This window comes from Arvicanthis niloticus, chromosome 8 (genome assembly GCF_011762505.2).
Source record: "Arvicanthis niloticus isolate mArvNil1 chromosome 8, mArvNil1.pat.X, whole genome shotgun sequence".
Lineage (NCBI taxonomy): Eukaryota > Metazoa > Chordata > Mammalia > Rodentia > Muridae > Arvicanthis > Arvicanthis niloticus.
The window spans coordinates 48671158-48690363 of record NC_047665.1 but is presented as its reverse complement, the minus strand read 5'-3'; the positions used below and the strand labels follow the sequence as shown (position 1 = coordinate 48690363).

At 43.1% G+C, this 19206-nt stretch overlaps 1 protein-coding gene across 1 annotated transcript; it reads left to right on the top strand.

The window, feature by feature from the left end:
* The first annotated feature begins 1181 nt into the window (after positions 1 to 1181).
* Zp4 (zona pellucida glycoprotein 4) lies at positions 1182 to 7715 on the top strand. Its single transcript, XM_034509576.2, has 12 exons — positions 1182 to 1375; positions 1605 to 1726; positions 1807 to 1909; positions 2759 to 2917; positions 3527 to 3714; positions 4119 to 4216; positions 4972 to 5102; positions 5342 to 5531; positions 5610 to 5757; positions 6041 to 6119; positions 7156 to 7269; positions 7571 to 7715. Exons 1-12 carry the CDS (start codon positions 1186 to 1188, stop codon positions 7675 to 7677), a joined length of 1629 nt encoding a protein of 542 aa, XP_034365467.1. The 5' UTR covers positions 1182 to 1185; the 3' UTR covers positions 7678 to 7715.
* The last annotated feature ends 11491 nt before the right edge of the window (positions 7716 to 19206 follow it).

Sequence of the window (19206 nt, the reverse complement as noted above, 5' to 3'; positions counted from 1 at the left end):
GTCTGTTGTTGGAGTCATCACCTCCAAGTGACTCTAGCTGGCCCTTCATTCTGTTAAAAAGAAAACTCACAGAGGTCCTTCCATCTTCCCTCCGAAAACTCCTCACTGACACAAGGAAAACAGATGGATTCCTGTCCGTGTTCCCTGGCTACTAACTGGCTCACGTAATCCTCTAATTTTCCCTCCATAGTTTGGGGGTATTTTTTAGATGGGCTCATATAGACCAAATAAGAACCCAATTTGACATGAAACCAAATATGACCTTGAATATTTTTACACCTTGCTTCCATGTCCAGAGTGCTGGGATGACAGATTATGGAACCATAATAGCAACTCTCTGAATACCAGGGCAAAGTTCTAAACCAGCTTGACTCAGGAATCAGGTTTAAGTGATCTTGGGATTTTAAGAAAACTGCAAGCACTTGGGAGGCAGAGGCAGGCGGATTTCTGAGTTCGAGGCCAGCCTGGTCTACAGAGTTAGTTCCAGGACAGCCAGAGCTATACAGAGAAACCCTGTCTCAAAAAACAACAACAACAAAAAACCAAAACAAAACAAAAAACAAAAACAAACAAACAAACAAACCCTGCAAAGTGACTTCCTATGAAAGCTTGAACCAGAGGAGAAAGGAAGGAAGGTTCTTAAGCTAATCTCACCCCAAAGACATTCTCTGAGCCATCCTGTTTAGCTAACCATAGTGCCATGTATTTGATCTAAACCTCTCACAGAATCCTTAAGCACAGTAATGTCAGGACTATCCTCATTTTTTTTTTTTTTTATCCAGATAGAAAACCCAAATTGCAGAGAGGTAGTAACCTACTCAGTTGCCAGTTCCTGTCACCTCATCATTCACCTGGCCACTGTAGCTAGGATCCTCACCCTAATATGCAAAATTCTAGAAGGCAGTCAGTCTCTGTCCTCTGAAGAAAAGCTGGTAGAACAAGTGCTACATATAGCTAACAACAGAAACCATTCTTTGGCCAAAAGGAACATGTCAACCCAACTCTGGAGACCAGGAGATTATAACATTTAATGGGAAGCATCTGTAAGCTGTGCTCCCAGAAGAAAGAAATCACCCTTTCCAAAGTCTCTCCACCTGCAGGCTGTAAAGAAATTTGCCCCAAACCAAGCCTTCATATACACACAAAGCCTGCTCTCAGCAGATGTGGGCTAGTGAAGGAGACAGGATGGCTAGGCAGGCTCTAAGAAGCACTCTGTGGCTTCTGCCAAGCATCTTACTGTGTTTCCTGTTCTATCCTCCATTGAGTGGCCAGCATGTGACCGAGTTGCCAGGTGTGCTCCACTGTGGGTTACAGAGCTTCCAGTTTACTGTGAACCTCAGCCTGGAGGCAGAGAGTCCTGTGGTAACAGCTTGGGGTAAGTCAGACACATTCAGGTAGCTACCCTTTAAACTTTCTGTCTCAGTACTCCTTTCAAAAACTCCACAGCCCCTCTCTACAGAATGAATGGTCAAAATGGCCACTTCCAAACCCACTTTCTCTTGTATTGTTCTGAATGATGGAAGTTCCTTGGGGTCAAGTGGTGGGGCTGGTTGTCTACTGATGGATGATTAACCCCTGTACTTTTCATGTTCCATCTGCCCTAGATAACCAAGGGCTGCCACACAGGCTTAAGAATGACTCTGACTGTGGTACGTGGGTGATGGACAGTCCTGATGGCTTTCTGGTGTTGGAAGCTAACTACAGTGGCTGCTATGTCACTCTGGAAGTAAGTAGACCCCAGCCAGAAGAGACACTAGGATCCCTCTTCCCAACAGCCAGGCTGATTGCCGTTGCTCATCTCTTCAGGGGTCCCACTACATCATGATGGTTGGCGTGCAAGAGGTAGATGTAGCTGGAAATACTACAGGAACAAGAGAGAAACTGCTGAAGTGCCCTTTGGATCGTCACAGTAAGTGGAGAAAGCATCAAGACTCGGGGAGGGTCTCACCTAGAAGCTGCTCTTGGGCCACTCCTGCCTCCTTTGGGTAGCAGCAGCAGCAGCAACTGACCGTTAAAAAGGACATTTTCCAACTCTTCTCTCCCTCCATGTCAGACCTTAGGAAAATTAAGTGTAGGGAGACTGTAGCTGAGGCTGGGTGGGGATTGAGCTTGGCACCTTACTTTCCTATAAGTTTTTGTTACTCCTCTCACCAAGAGAATCTCACCAAGCAGCTTCACCTGCTTGCAAAGTTGGAATTCAAATGGGAATAAACACAGCAGGATCCAGGAGCCTCCTCACCCTCTGAAATTGCTAGCTGAATTCAAGCTAGCAGTAGGAAACAGCTAGAGAAGTCATCAAAACTCAGCCTGCAGTCTCCCACGCTCAGCTTGATTATTTAACTAGGAAATTCTTCCCTGGTGATCTGAGAGCCCTTTCATCATGATTACATTCAAACTCAAATCCTCATGGGCTATACTAAAAACCTATTGGGAGTCCTATGTCTGAAAAGCTCCTGTGGTATCTCACACCCAAGGCAAAGCTTGGTAAGTCCCTCTAAGGGGCCAAAAGGCTGTCACTAGAAGCCATGTGAAGAGCCTCACTGCTCCTACAACACGCTGAGAGGGAACCATTTTGAGAGACTCTGACAAGGTGACTTAACATTGACCGTTCTGGGGAATATAATCTGCAGATGTCAACAGGATTTTTGAGGCTGTCTGGATGTTCTGTTGTTCTAAGTCCAGGCTCTGTGACAGGACGGTACACGGACTGACCACCCTGCGGCCTAGCTTGAGTCTCCTCTTCTTTCTTAATATCCAGCCCCAGATTCACCAAGTGCTGAAGTGTGCAGTCCTGTGCCAGTAAAGGAAAGGCTGCCCTGTGCGCCCTCACCCATCTCCAGAGGAGATTGTGAAGAGTTGGGCTGCTGCTACAGCTCTGAAGAGGAAGGGGCGGGCTCCTGTTACTATGGAAACACAGGTGCATGCTTCCATCTCTGAAATCAGCTGAGAAAAAGGGGCTGACTTCTGGTGAGACCAGAGCAGGGAAAGCTTTATTCAGAGTGTAAATACTATGAAACTGGTTGCTGGTAGGTGAGCATTGTTGCTAGATCTAGAAATTTCAATAGCCCTTCACTGTCTAATCTATAGTCTTTGACTGTCTAGTCTTCTAGGTGTCAAACATAGAGAAAACCTGCAGGGACACTAGGAAATTAAGTCTATGTGGCAGGTACTTACTGATAAACTCATTTTCCCAAGGAACAGTCACTGCAGCTGTTGATAGTCTAAGATTGTGTTTAGAGAGAATCTTCCCCAAGTGATGATTTTTCACAGACCCCATATCAAGCTTGAAGGTTTTCTAGTTACTTAAACACTGAGATTCCAGTTCTAAGCAGTAAAACAAAGCAGGTGCTCCCGCTCCTGCCCTGGCGAGGCTCTGGAGCAAGTGGTCATTAGGAGCCTGTTACCAGATCATTAGTGGGAATTCAACTTTGCTGTGGGGGCATCTGAAGCAACTGATCCATTAGCCTGAGATCCACCTGACTCTGTCTCAAAAATGACCTGATCTCGCCCATCTCTGGTGTCCCAGTGACCTCCCATTGCACCAGGGAGGGCCGCTTTTCCATTGCTGTGTCCAGGAATGCGACCTCACCACCCCTGCGCTTGGATTCACTACGCTTGGTCGTCAGGAACAAGAGTGGGTGTGGTCCTGTGATGACAACTTCCACCTTTGTCCTGTTCCAGTTTCCAGTTACTTCCTGTGGGACCACATGGCAGGTAAGAAGAGCACCTTGGGGTACTGGGGTGGAAGCAGTACCCTGCTGATTGGAAGAGGAAAAGTTGAGCTATTACAGTCATGAAGAACAGTCCTGACCACTGCCTTAGAACAATCTCTAGAACAAAAGGCCCTGCTTAGAGGGTGGACACTTCTGTGGATATTCAGCAAATGACTCTTGTCGTGATCCTATCATTCTAGAGGAAGTAAATATAAGGAGCAAATTATACTTCTGGGATCTAGAGTACTCAGGAGGATGCTGACTTGCATTCAGGTGGTCCACTTGCCTAGTCTCAGTACTTAAATCATCTCCTTATTCCTTGGTTCTTCATCACGCATATGCCATACATAGATGCAGTACTTAGTCAAGATTGAAATAACAGGCATCTCTTTATCCATTATACAGATCACTGGAGACCAGGCCGTGTATGAAAATGAGCTAGTGGCAGTTCGGGATGTGCGAGCTTGGGGCAGCAGCTCTATTACCCGAGATAGCAACTTCAGGTAGAGTCAGTTTTGACCTGAGAAGCCAGAAGGCCTTTTTTCCATACAGGTAAACTTAAGCCCACAGGAGAACACTTCTCAATAGTAAGTGAATCCACCTGCTACCTTGGTTGCTACTCATGTATGCTACTGCTTATGATTGCCTGGGTGGCTGTTCCCAATTCGATCTCAGCCTCATACTTATTGTCTTCTATTTTCTACCTTATTGGGGATTTGTTTCTCATCTGAGCCTCCTTTTTCCCTTGTCTAGACTGAGACCAAAAAAAAAAGTGCCTTTCAGACCCAACTTTGCCAGGTCTCATACTTGAGCTTCACTTCTGTCGGTTAAAGCAAAGAGTACCACTGCCATTGCCTTCTTGTGAGGTGACTCCTATGTTCCTTTCCTCTCCAATGCTTAATGGTCTCAGCCTCTCCAGTCCTAGGCTCATCCTTGCATTGAGAGCCTCCATGGGCAGCTTTCACCTGAGCGTCTTGACAGCCATTTTCATTTTTATATCCCCTCACCTGGAAGGAGATCACCTGCTCTGCATTAGTCACCGGTCTCATGCAGCACACCTGTGTCTTATGTAGTGTTTCTCACCACCTCATACAGGAGCTATTTGCACAGTGACAACAAAAAATAACTCTTAAGAGCAGAAATCACCTCTGCTGGCTATGTGGACTTGAAAAACGCCCATCACTTGATCCTTGGGAGTGAAAATCGGCAGTGTGGCCAGCACACCCTGGCTACTAAAATCTTGTTTTCCCCACCACAGGCTCCGTGTCAGCTGCACTTACTCCATTCTCAGCGACACATCCCCAGTTAATATGCAAGTGCTGGCTCGCCCAGCACCCCTTCCTAAAACCCAGCCTGGACCCCTCTCTCTGGAACTTCAGATTGCCAAGGGTAAGCTCTGCCTACTTGCTAATTCCAGTCTTAAGTCTGTCAGTAGGAGAACCTCAGATCGAACTTGTTTCCTGAGGGAGGATCTCTCATTGGCTTAAAGTTGTGAGCACAGAGCATCAAGCCTGGTCTTTTTACATGAGTTCTGAAGATCAAGTTCAGGTCCTCAGATTTATACAGGCAGGAATTTTTTACCTGAGTTATTCCCTAGCCCCACTTTGATTCTGGTTTTCTTTGTGCAGATAAAAACTATGGCTCTTACTATGGTGCTGAGGCCTACCCACTGGTAAAATTTCTCCAGGATCCTATTTATGTGGAGGTCTCCATCCTTCACAGAACAGACCCCTCGTTGGGGCTGCTGCTAGAGCAATGTTGGGCTACACCTGGCTCTAATCCTTTTCATCAACCACAATGGCCAATCCTGGTGAAGGGGTAAGTGGGTACCCCATGTGTCTGTATGAGTGGGTTCCCCAAATAAGCCCATTCCTACTACCGTGTCTCTTGGCTTAGATGCCCGTATGCCGGAGACAACTATCGGACCAAAAGGATCCCTGTCCAGAAAGCTTCAGGTCCCTTCCCGTCTCATCACCAGCGGTTCAGCATCTCTACCTTCAGCTTCCTGAGTGCTGTAAGGGAGAAACAGGTTTTAGGTGGACAGGTACAGCATCTCATTCTATGTCCTTAAAGTCCCAACACCCCTCTATTGTGGCTCTTTGGCCTTTGACACTGGCTAATGGTGTTGAGGGCAGTTTCAGGTGGCACCAAGAATGTGACTCACACCTGTCAACTGGACTCTGGTTCCTCAGGACAATTGTGACATTAACTTAGGCACATCAAGATGCTCTTAACACTCTCAACTTCTTGGGGAGAATTTAGTATGCGGTTGGGAGATGTCTGATATGGAAGATGTCTATAATGTGACCCTTGTTTGTCAACATTAGGTGTACCTGCACTGCAGTGCATCGATCTGCCAGCCTGCTGGGATGCCATCCTGCATGGTAATCTGTCCTGCTTCCAGGAGTGAGTACCTAAGCTGTCTACATCTCAGACCTAGGTGAATCCTGAAGTCCCTACCATACTAGCCTCAGTCATCAAACCAAGGGATCATCTTATTATTAAAGATTTCAGAGCTGACCAGATTGCCAGAATCTCGAGTTTTCAAAAAACAGAAACTGATTTGATTAAGCCAGAAGCCAACCATGGCCTAACATCTGGCTGAATTAAAAAGTATACAGCATTAGATCCAGACTTTTAAACATGAGTTCTAGGGTCAAAATCAGGTCTTCATGTTTGCATAGTAAGCACTTCACTGACTGACCTATTTCCTCAGCCACATCTCAACCTTTTCCTTTTTAAAATTTGGTCTAATTCTCAAAAGTAGATGGTCTTGGACCTACCTGAAGGCAGTTTTCAATATGCCCTGAAAGTATACACATAGAAGAACCATAGACACGATATGATCTGGAGTTGGCCAGACACAGAATTAGACTACCTTACATATACACTTCTACTTGATTCATTCCCACTAGACTAGTCTTTAAATCATTGTTCATGATTCTAGAATCTTAAATGTTTTATATAGAAAAGTCAACTCCCAATAATCCAAAACAATTCTAATCATGCCCATTATTCCCACATGTAAAGACGATAGGTTGACTTTTTTCCAGATCATTCCTAAATAGATGTAGTATGACTACAGCCATGTCCTTGCTTCCTGTTTGAACATATGATCTATTAAATAAAAAGGTAACTGAGTGTTGCTCTCAGTGTTCTCCTTTCTAGGAGAGGTTGATAGTTGTGTGGGGGTGGGTGGTGGTCACTGAATGTGATTACATCCAAATCTTGGTGAAACAGAAAGAACACTTTTGTAGAGATAAATAGAACATCTTAGACTAGGTTGGGTTTATATTAAGACACAAACTGGTTTTTATATAGTGTGGTACAGAGATGTATGTATCAAGGCACTTGACTTTGCGCCTTATCCCACCCCTCACCGTTGGCTCGTGTATACAACTGAAAATTTGCAACAAATTACAAGCTCTCGTCTGTCCACCAGGAAGAAGAAAATCTGAGCTTTATTTTGAGAACACTACCAGCATATCTAGCAAAGGCCCTGTGATCCTCCTTCAAGCCACTAAGGACCCTGCAGACATGCTTCATAGACACTCAAGTGAGTTGAAGGGTATCAAATTGTTAGCATCTTTCTAGCTAATTGCAATCTTGCATGCTTGTAGTCTCAGCACTTGAAAAGCTGAGGCAGGAGGATGACTGCTCAAAGGCAACCTGTGCTACATGGCAAGACACTATTACTTTCCTTATCCTTAAAGGTTGCTTTCTTGCCCTGTTCCCTACTGTTCAGTGTGTATTTTCCTGCCAAAAGAAACCACCATTTCTGCAGATTACTTACTCTGTCAAGCTCTAGAATGGCTTGGCTCTTTCAGCATATACTAACCCACCTTCCCACTCCACAGGCACCCCTGTGGAGTCTCCTGCTCTGTGGGTAATGGGACTTTCTGCAACCGTGATCATCATTGGAATTTTGGTAGTATCCAACCTGGCCATCAGAAAATGGAGATGAATTGCCCAAGCCAAGTGTCTCAATAAAACTGACTACATTGCCAGCGTGGGATGAGTTTGTCATTTGAAAGACAGTCTGATTATAGATGAACTCTTCAACTATTTGAGCATCTTACCTTTCTCACTAATGGAAGGGCATCTCATCTCACTCAAGCAAAGAGTTAACATGTTGCCCTCTTAATTTAACTCTCTTAGCTAGGCAAAACAATGTTTTTGTAGAACACAATTCAAGGGGGGGTGTTATATACACACACCTAACGAATATTGATTGACCAAGCTTTATGAGCTTGAGATAAGACTGGTGCGTGTGGTGCACACACAAGTGTCAAGCAGAGAAAACTGGTCCCCAGCCTCGATCCTCCAGAACCACTGCTATTTTTTATTTTATTTTATTTTTTATTATTTTTAGGGGGCCAGCCAGATCACAGGGGGTCTAGTTTAAACCACTAACTGGAAGTCCTCATGTCTTATACATACCTACAAATCACAGCACACAGGATTCCCAAGATGACAAGTTAAAGACTAGCCTGGGCTATGTAAGAGGCCCTGTCATTAAAAACAGAAAAGAAAAATGCCATCAAGTAGCTCTGGTTAGAGCAGCTATCTGGTCTGTGAAAAGCCTAAAAAAGCTACAGTCATTACTTCTATAGAGTGATTTAAGGGATCTGAACCAAGGCTTCTAGTTGGTTCAGATCTTAGCTACTACAGCTTCTAGTCCCAAGGGAAGAACTAGGGTATTTGTAGTGGGATAGAAATCAATTTGATAGAACTGACTGACCTTGGCCATCACCAGAAGGCAGAAAAAAGTGAAAATGTCTCAGTCTCAAGAATACTCACAGCTGCACCCCCCCCCCGTGTTAGCTTGCGAACATTAGTAGAATATGCTGTATAGTACTAGATGTTAGCCTGAGTTTTTCTCTAGCATGTTGTTGAAACTGGTTTCAGACTCTTAATATAGCCAAACTTCACCATAAATCTTAATCTTCCTGTTTCCTACACCAAAGTTTTGGGATTACAGGAGAGTGCCATTGTTCCATGTCTACATTTCTGGGGATTGTAAATCCTAGGTGACCACTCCACCAACTGAGAATATCTCCCAACTCTACTCCTCCCCAACACACATGCAATTATAATGCTATTAATGAATTCCTATTTAAGAACATGAAAAAAGCATAGCAAACATGTCAGGCTAACTGGAGGAAAAGAATATAATGTATGGGTGAGCTTTACGTTAAAATTCTTTATACCCCAAATTTAATACACAAAACTCCAGAAAAAATGTTAACCTAAGTTCAGCATTCACTTTTGTCCTGTACCAGCCAAGTTCAATGCCCAACAACCTCTGACTGTGTTAACATGGTGCTGCAGTTTGCTCAACTCAGACATGTTGCCTGCGCTCTGTAACAGGCATGGTGCTATATCCAGAAGCAGCAGCACAGACATGAAAAATAATACAATAAAAAAAATCAAGGAAAGGCGGGATTGGGAAAAGGCAACTGAGTTATGCTGCCTCTCTAAGAGAAATAAATAGGCATGACCAGCCAGGTGTTCTTGGCTTACTACATAAGCAAAGGAACTTAGTATAGAGTGCTCGAAGTAGCATTTACCAAGCAAGCAAGGAATCCAGGCTTCCAATAGAAAGGAAGGCTGCTCCAGCTCAGCCCTCATATATGGTCATTTTGCTGAGGATAAGCTTGCCTCTTCTAAGCTTACAATTTCATCCTATACCTCTAAGCTCATACTCCATCACTGAAAGAAGTCAAGGCAGATAACTCAAGGCAAAAACCTTGGAGGCAGGGACTGATGCAAAGACCATAGAGGAGAGCTGCTTACTAGCTAGCCTGTTTCCTTATGACTTACTCATCCTACCTACTTTTACAATCCAGGATTATCTTATTTCCCTATTAATGGAAGTGAAGCAACTCACACTTAGGAGATGCATACCCAAAGAGAACTATCTTGATACTAAAGACTCCATATGAAACCTTGCAGGATATTAATGTCCTGTGGACCTCCAAAAAGGAACTCATTTGCTATACATTGTGACAGAAATCTCTCTTCCTGTGGTGTTCAGAATATCTTGTAGAATGACTGTAGCAGAGAAAGGGGATGCTTATACAGGGAAGTGTATTCACAATGCACCATTGAACTGAACAGAATTTGTAAGAAGTTGAATCATTGAAACATCTGCTGGGGCTCTGTGATTTTTTTTTTTCTTTTTTTTGATATAAGCTTGGGTCATCTTGGAAGAAGGGCTCTCCATTGAGAAAGTGTATTCACAGACTGGCTTATGGGAAAAGTCTGTAGGCATTTTCTTATTTATGATGTAGGGTGCCCACTGTAGGTGGTCACACCCTGGGCAGATGGTCCTGGCTTGTATAAGTAGGTAGGCTGAGCAAGCCATGGGGAGCAAGCCAGTAAGCAGCATTCCTTCATGGTTTCTGCATCAGCTCCTGCCTCCAAGGAGCTGCCTTGACTTCCTCCAGTGATAGAACGACCTCCAAATTGTAAGATGAAATGAATCCTTTCCTCTCAAAAGTTGTTTTTAGTCATAGCATTTATCATAGCTACAGAAACCAAATTAGAACAGGCCCACAAGCTGATAAACTCTACAGTAAGCCAATGATGGAGAGAGAACCTGTATAATGAGAGAAAATTCTTGAAACCATTTTCACATTTACTCTTGCACTGTCTTGCTTTATAGTGCTGGGTTGCCTAGAACTCACTATGTTTGTCCAGGCTGGCCCTCAAACTCATGACAATCCAACTGCTTCCTATGTACCGGGATGGAAGGTGTGAACGGACACCCTTGGCCATTATGAGGTCTTATATCCAACATTTATAAAGAATTCAATACCAAGCTCAAACCACTGAATGCTGTGCCTCTTACCAGAACCTTTTCCTCCTGACTTTGCTGATGAGTGCAGCTTCTCTGCCCTTGCTGATCTGACACCGCTATAAGTAAATGCCTATCTGCCACACCCAGACTATCTGATCAAGCAGCAAGAAGAGGACCTGGCTTAAGTTTCTGGTTTCAAACAATATGGTTTGGAGGAAGGGAGCAGAGGGATGCCTGTAAGGCAGATTTGTAAGAGTCAAAGAATAGATTGTGGTGATCCTGGATTAAATAAATTGAACCTATGGAGTTTTGCCTTTTAATTTAAATACAGAAATAAAGGACTGAGTTATTTGGTTACTAGTCGTGCCTGCTGTGGGCTATATAGTGTCTTCCAAAGGCATCTGTGTTAAAGGGTGAATTTTATAGTATGAATGGAAAGTAGTGGACGAATGAGAGAGGTTGGGGTCTAGTGGGACGAAGTTAGGAAATTGGGAGCATGCGCATTACAAACATGTTTGGCTCCACCTCTTCTGTTTCCTTACTGTTATTAGGTCAATGCGCCACCACCACCACCGCCACCACATCCTTCCTTTATGATACACTGTGGTCCGATGAACCCAAAGCAACAGGTCAACCAGGGAAAATAAACCTTTCCTCCTTTTATGTTGACTCGAGGAACAGAGGCAATGGAAGAAACTCTAATTTGTAAACTGGCTCCATCTTGAGCCTTCTTGTTCTCAGTTTGAACTTTGGCTAATGCCACAAATAACTCCAGGAAGAAACTGCCCTGGACTGCCCAATCAGGAAACTGCCCAATCAGGAAATAGAGGGAAAGTGCCTAAAATTTCAGAGGTTATAGATAAATTGCTCAAGCTCTCTGAAGTCATCACTGACCAATCCCAATGCACCAAGATACCCTTTGCCAAATAAGGCAACTGTTAAACTGGAGAACCCTGTTCTTTGTTCCAACTACTATTTAAAAAACCCTGCCTAATTGAGGTTCAGGGCTCTCAGCATGAATCCACCACCACATGGGAGGAGTTTGCAGAGTTTAAGCTTGAATAAACGTTCTTTGCTTAGGCATATGTATTCAGACTCCTGGTGGTCTTTGGGGACCCTGAAATCTGAGCATAACAGACTATCTCAAGTATATAGTCACAGTCATGGAACAGTCACTAAAATTTCAACTATTCATGTAAGTGTGTATATATATATACACACACACATATATATATATATATATATATATATATATATATATATATATATACCTAAGGAACGAATTAATCCCTTCTTGATATACAATCCTGGATTTCTTAGGACAAGATATTCATTTTATATTTGCAAAAAAAAACAAAACAAAACAAAACAAAAAACAAAAACAAAACCATCTAGAGCGGTTTTCAGAAGAAAGCAGACCAGAGTGAGGTTGTTAGAGAAATATTGGCCAAAGGATTTGAAATTTCAACTAGCTAGAAGTTTAGCAAGTTAGTCATACATGTGCACAAGAGTTAGGAACAGACTAGAGCCAATAGCAGTTGTTCTGTGTGCTTGAAATATCACTGGGTCTGTTTTAAGTAATCTCACAACATTCAAAACATATATAAAAGATATACTTAATACATGTTGCTCTGGGTCAACTTACACAACCAAAAATAATATTTAAGAGTGTCAAGAAGGACATCCCCTGTGACTACCTTCTGTTCATTGTAGGGAGACTCTTATTCTGGAATTTGCCCTGACAAGAAACAGAGAGCAATGGGGTATGCTGACTCCCTCTGATGGCTATGCAGATTTTGTCAATTTTAGACTGGTCACCTAAAAATTCTCTTGTCCAGGATAAGGGGCCCAACACAGAGAAAGAACCCAGAGGCCCTTTCCTGAGTGACAGGTACTAAGGCATAGCATGGTCTAACCAGGCTCAGGAGCCCATGAAGTGTTCAGAGAATGAATACATTTGAACCAGGTACAGCTGCACCCTATGAGGCTTCTGATTGTCAAATTGACTGCCTCTGGGATCAAGCAAAAGGAAACTGATGGGCACAGTTGGAGGGATTTTCTTGATGGGATTATTTAAGCTGGGAAGACCCACCCTAAATATAGGTATCACCTTCCAATGGCAGCTCAGCAAAAAGGGAGAAGTTTGGATAAAGGACCTTTTGCCTGCTTGTCTTCACTTTTGCCAGGAAGGCCATCTTGCTAGCATTTTGTCTAAGCTCCGCCCCACAGTTACCTGGCAATGGCCAGGTATGTCTGACTCACTATAAAAGAGGCTGCCTTCCCCCTCTGCTCTCTCCTGCTCCTACTCTGTCCTTCTGCCCCTCCTCCCTTTCCCCATTCCCTTCCCCCCTCTGTCTCTCCACGTGCTCATGGCCGGTTTCTACTCCCCCCACCCCCTCTCTCTGCCTTTCTCTGTTTTTACTCCCTCTACTCCCTTCCCCATGCCCTGATTAAACTCTTTTCTATACTATACCATGTGGCTCCTCCCACAGAGGGAAGGGATGCTTCAGCATGGGCTCACGGAGGCACGCCCTTACTCCACACCTTACCACACATCCACCAAACATATTCCTTCTTTTCTTATCTTTTTATAAAACACAAGAATTTGATGCTGTAACTAGGATTTAGAAACTGAGAAGGTTTGCATCCTTCCTGCTACCACACTGAGAGCCGATGCTGCTAGCCCAAACTTCAGAGAACTGGTAAGCGCCCCTCCCCCACCTGATCAGAGTAAACATCCCCATGGTTCCTCCTTTATCTTTTTTATAAAACACAACACATCTGTCATGTTGTGTCTTACTCCTTTGCTAATATTAGAATCAGCTTCTTCAGACTTTCAACACAGACCGAAGAGCAACAGCTCTTCAAGAATCCTCTAAACCTTCATTGACAGACTAGGGTGACTGAGGTACTCAGCTCTTAGATGGAGAAGCTGACAGGTTTCCCACCTCCTTGGTGTAAGGCATCCATTGATAGACTACCAAGACTGACATCATATAAACTGGTGGTTCTCAACCTGTGGGGTCACAACCCCTTTGGAGAATTGAACAATCCTTTCACAGGGGTTAGATATCAGCTAGCACCTGAGAGTCCTGAAATACTTCCCCATGATAATGAAGCATTTCAGTGCCCTTAAGCCCTCAGCCAATGACCTTCACCCATGCTGGATGCTCCTACCCTCAGTCTCCCAAAACTTTATTAGCCTTGAATCACCCAGAGTAAAGTGATCTGCCTCCTGATAGCTGGTCCTAATGTAGTCATTCACCATGCATACTCACAGGGCTTTTGAATCTCAGCTTGTCTTCTCGGGACCATATAAGCTGACAATCCAAGAGGGTGGGAAGAACCACACTCCCACTGTTAGGAATCCCACAAAAATACCATGCTACAGAACCATATTATATTTGCAGAATACCTAGGTCAGACACATACAGACTCCCTGATCTCTGTGAGCCCACTTGAGTCCCTGATGGTTGATTCTGGAGGCCACATTCTTGTGGTCTCGATCCTTCTGGTTCTTCCAACCCACCCCCAAACACACACTGGGCTCCCAGAGCTCTGCCTAACATTTGACTATGGGATTCTGCATCTGTTCCCATCAGTTGCTGGATGAAGTCTCTCTGATGATTATGCTGGGCTCCAGACCTCACCACATACTGCAGGCATGACAAATTGTAGGTGTTGTGGCCAGATTGTAAAAACCCTAAAGAGACCACCAGGAACCACAACTCCGATGTAAGCACATGAGTGTCTTTATTTAAGCTCAAACTTGGGCCACCAACCTTCCTGATGGAACAGGAAGGAGAGTGACCCCCAGGTCTAGGGTTTATAAAGGGAAAAAACTGCAAGCAGGTCTTTCCAACCCTTGGCATTCCATGAGAGGGTAAAGGAATGCTGGTCTTTAAGCTAATTGGTTTACAGCACCTGGTTAAACCACAAGGAGGGAGCATCCATCAAAAGGAGCATCTTAACCTGGGAATGACTTATGTTTTCTTAGCCTACTCTGTTGCTATCAGCCAGCTGCAGCTGCTATGTCTATTTTGCAACTACCAGTGACATCAGTGACATTTTGTGATTTTTCTGAGACCTCAAGAGAAGGGACCATGCCTTTCTAAGTGTTAGTTAACTTAGGATGGAGTCTTAAGAACAAAATGGAGTTTATTCTGCTACTTCAGTCCCTTCATAGGTCAGAGGATTTATAGCTAGCCTAGAGTCCCAATCCCTCTACCTGCAAAAATTCTCAATAAAATACTTGCTAACTGAATTCAAGAACACATCAAAAAGGTCATCCACTGCAGTGAAGACACAGTGTCAGAGGCTTATCAATTTATTCTTCCCCCAACCCCTCTTATAATATCTCAACACCCATTCAGCTTGAAGAAGTTAATGAAGAGTCGGTGCCCCTATTCCCTGGGCTTGGGGACTGAGGTGGTTAATATTGGGCTGTCTTTCTAGGGAAAAGTAGTGGTTTTGGTGGAACAGAGAGAATTAGCTAGGATTTATTGCATAGCCATAACCTACAGGTAAAAATATGCATAATTGTTATTACAATGAAGTTATTATAATCTCTTAAATGGTACAAAATTTACTTTGATTTCAAATTTAAGGTTTTCATTGGTATGAGCTTCTTATTAATATAAAAGTGAGATGAATATTGTTACTATCATAGGCATTGCACCTGTATAACACATTTAGGAATACAAGGCTTAGACCCAGTCCTTCTTTAACTTTTTTTATTTGAGATGGTTAGCCTGTGAGTTAAGGACCTATAGCAAATTTATGGCTTTGAGTTTACTGTTAGGGTGTTTTCTATATTTTCTTTAGAAATAACTGAGAGGAGTTAACAGACAACGGTCCAGATTGCCTTACATAAATAGTTGGTTTTCAAAACATCAGAAATCTACAGAATTGATGTTACAAACATTTCTGTATTAATGTTCATTTTGATTAGAGACCTGTCTGCTCCTGGCAGCTTCCTGTCTTGGATTCTAAGAAGAAATTGAACATCTTTGGAGTTACTCCAGTTGTGGTGAGACAGCCACTAGGCAAGAATTGCCTCTTTCCATCTACAGACAAATCACTGTCCAGAAAAGGACACACTTGCAGAATAGTCGACTGATTATATCTGCCAAGACAGAGTAATCAGTCCTTAATAATTCTGTATCACTAGGTCTGTCAGATTGTTGGGAGCCAACTTTAGCAGAAAGCGGCTAGATCAACTTTGCAGCCATCTGGAACCATATACCCTGATAGAGACTTGTTTTTCAAAAGCCTACAACAGCTGAAACATCTTGTTTATCCCGCATAGCTTGTTTTGCTCTTTAGTGACCCCAGCTGCATGGTGCACATGGTAAAATGTTTTCATCTGTGTTCCCCTGCTTGTGCTTATAAATACCCCAGATTTCCTTTCAAGAAACGAGACAGGACGAGACTTAAGACCTGACCACACACCCTGTCTTGTCTCCATTTTTCACGTTTCTTGCCCTTCTGGCCCCACTCTCTCTCTTGACCAGAGCACTTAGCCCCAAAGTATTGAGGCAGACTGCAGTCCTCAACATCAGATGATCCTGGGCCAGAAGGCTGAAAATCAGATGCTCCAATGTTCTGTAGTATAGGGACTGTCCAGGTGTTCAGCAGTCTCTATAAATTGGCTAAGTTTTAAAAGCTATGCTTTGTGCTTCCCATAATTTCAGTTAACTCAGTCATTCTGGATTTCTGATGGGGTTGAAAACTTATAGTCTCATAGTCAGTCCTTGCTATTTACTTTGAGAGAAAAGATTTGAGAGGATGGTTTTCAGCTGACATTCATTCTAAAGCCAAGAAAAAAAAAAAAAAAAAAAAAAAAGCCAGGTTCAGAACTAAGTGTTTTAGTTAGGAGAGATGACAGAGGTTCTGCTTAGTCAACAAAATGATGGACTGGGTATTAGGTCTATCTTGCACCTTACTGACATAAATTGGTATAATTATGCTCTAACTCTATTTTGAGAGAAAAGTTTTATTTTAACAGGAAGGGTGATATGTAGGAGGAGCTAAGGTGGGAGGAGTAAGGAGAGGAGGAGGAGAAGGAAAGGAGGAGCTAGGTGATGAGAAGCTAGGTGATGAGAGAGAAAGAGAGAGGGGGGCCAGACATGGAGGCAGATGTTCACATGTCTCCAACAGTCAAAGATAGTTGATATATCTAGGTTGGGTATTAGGTTACACGTCTGATTGATATTGAGCATTATCAAACTTAGAAAGCCATTGGTTAACATTAAAAAAATTGTATAAAAGCAAAAAGGAGAAGGGGGTATGGGATAGGGGTTTTCTAGGGAGGGGAAATGGGGAAAGGGGATGGCATCTGAAATGTAAATAAAATATCCAATAAAATTATATATATATATATATATATATATATATATATATATTTAGATTAAAAAAGAAAAGTCATCCACCATGATCAAGCACACTTCATCCCAGAGATGGAGTGATGGTTCAAAATAGAAAAATTTGTCAATGAAAGCCACCATATAAACAAACTGAAAGAAAAAAATCCCCATATTATGCTGGTTTATTTTATCAGACACTGAAAAAGCCTGGGCTGCAGAGTTCAGAGTTCAGGGAAGGGGGAGGGTTGTTAGCCAGGCCCTGTAACAGGTGAGGACTGAGGAATGCAGGGAGAACCTGGAAGCCAGTGTCTGCTTTGATATGTCAAATAGGCACCTCAGCCTTTGGTCCAGGGTTTAAAAACCTAACCTTCTACATGCCTTTGGAATATGTTTCATGTCCAGAATTCCTGTGGGCCAGAACAAGGTCATCTTGGCTAAAGATACTGAGTAAAGCCTTTCAGAGCCCTGAGCCCCTTTGTGTCTTCTCAAAGGACCTAGGAAAGTGTTCTTGACCTCAGAGAAACTACTTGTGCAAGAGGATTTTGATCTGGTTATCATGGGATGGTGTAGTGTATGGTTGGGTTGCTTTTATTCAGTTCCCTCAAGGACACAAAAGGATGTGCAGAATGCTAAACCCTGGGGAAAGCGCCTTCTCTATACCTGCTCCAGGGTCTGCCTTTGGCTCCAGGCTCTCAGTAACGCTGAACCTCTCTCTTCCTCTCTCCTTCAGTTTATGCCTGCAGTCATGTTGAGCCTGGCCCTTGCTGTTACCCAGAAAGCTTCAGGGAGATGATGGGAAGAAGTCTATAAACAAGGCATTTTGTAATGAAAGCCAGGGAGTCAGCTCTCTCTCAAGGTCACAGTTAAATTCCACAAGTCAACTGGTTTGGCAATTAACCATGAGGAGGCTGTTTTCAAGCAGTCTACTGGCGTCACCTGTGTGAGATGACATTGAAGCCCTGAGTCACCTTTGGCATGACTCAGTGCCCCTGCTTTGGGGCCAATCAGTTTGAGGCTCTGTATTTCCTGTAAAAAAGTCCTTCCGTTATTTCCTCTAATATCCTTTACCTCATGATTGTAGATTAGCATTCTACTCTTTAAAAAGTATTATCTGAAATTGTACGTTACAAATGAATATTCATAAGATACACAGAGAGAGGGAGAGGGAAACAGAGAGACAGAGGGAATAAAAGGTCCACAGTCTTACCTATAAAAATCCTAAACAGCATCACTTTGAGAACATAAACATTAATTAATTAAAATACATTAGGAAAATTTCTATTAGGTGAAACACATATTCTGAATGCAGAAGGAACTTCCCAGCTCATGTTAGATGGAAAAGCGAACCAGAATATACTCTTAGAAATGTAGGTACAAAAGCAGAATAATTTCAAGTATTCTAGTGACCAATATTTATGTCATGTTGACAAAGGACTTGATATGCCATCTTTCCTGTGTCTTCCAAGATCGCTATAGATACAGCAGGTGTTGCTCAGAGCTTTGCTTAGTGGTTAGTGGATGCCTTGAGGAGTGTGCTCCTTACAGTGGTCCAGTTCCTAGTAGAGAGCCTACAGGTAAAGTTATACTCAGTTCAGCCATGGGTAAAACAGCCCTGCTTCAAGTTGTCCATGGAGGGAATAGATTATGCTCTTCAGTCACCAGTTAAATCTGCTTTCCGTGAGAAAGGCCCATTTACATAAACCTCCTTGCTCTTTAAAACAAAGAAACAATAAACTAAGCTACTAAAGAACACACAGGATTTGAAAAGCAAACCGTCTTTAGTTTACCTAAGGCAGGGTCTGGTACAAATTGATAAGCACCAAATCCTTCACTCTGACAGAGTTCCCGGGAGACAAATGAATCTTTTACTCATGGTCCCATTTTAAATAACCAGGCAGTGACTCCATGGGCTGAATCTAGTTCCCCCAGAAACAGGGAAGACAGAAAGAAAGAAAACATGTTAGAAAAATTTCTACTATGTGAAATAAAGAGAAGGCAGAAAGAACTTCCCAGCTGAGGTCAGATAGAAAAGTATACCTTGTAGTGTCAAAGGATTTAGACAGGTTGAACCCCTCTTATGAAGGCAAAGACCAGTGTGTTCCTTTATTATCCTTGGTTTCTTGTGTTTCTCTGAGCAGGACTGGTCATTATAGGTACAGTCTGCAGTCTGTGGTCAAAGTTAGAGGAACTGATTTGTTTCAGCCTGCATCTAAACTTTAAGCATGCCTCTCCTCTCACCAGCAAGCAAGATCATAAGTGATCTTTCTAAGGCCATGTCACATCCAAAACCTAGTATAAAGGTTTCAAGAATCCTCTTGATTTATTG

Bases quoted from the DNA above. Each gene is read 5' to 3' on its own strand.
- Zp4 (XM_034509576.2), top strand. From the start codon at position 1,186: ATGGCTAGGCAGGCTCTAAGAAGCACTCTGTGGCTTCTGCCAAGCATC. The intron at 1,727-1,806 runs GTAAGTAGACCC...TCATCTCTTCAG, and splicing joins GCTGCTATGTCACTCTGGAA to GGGTCCCACTACATCATGAT. The intron at 6,120-7,155 runs GTGAGTACCTAA...TCTGTCCACCAG, and splicing joins AATCTGTCCTGCTTCCAGGA to GAAGAAGAAAATCTGAGCTT.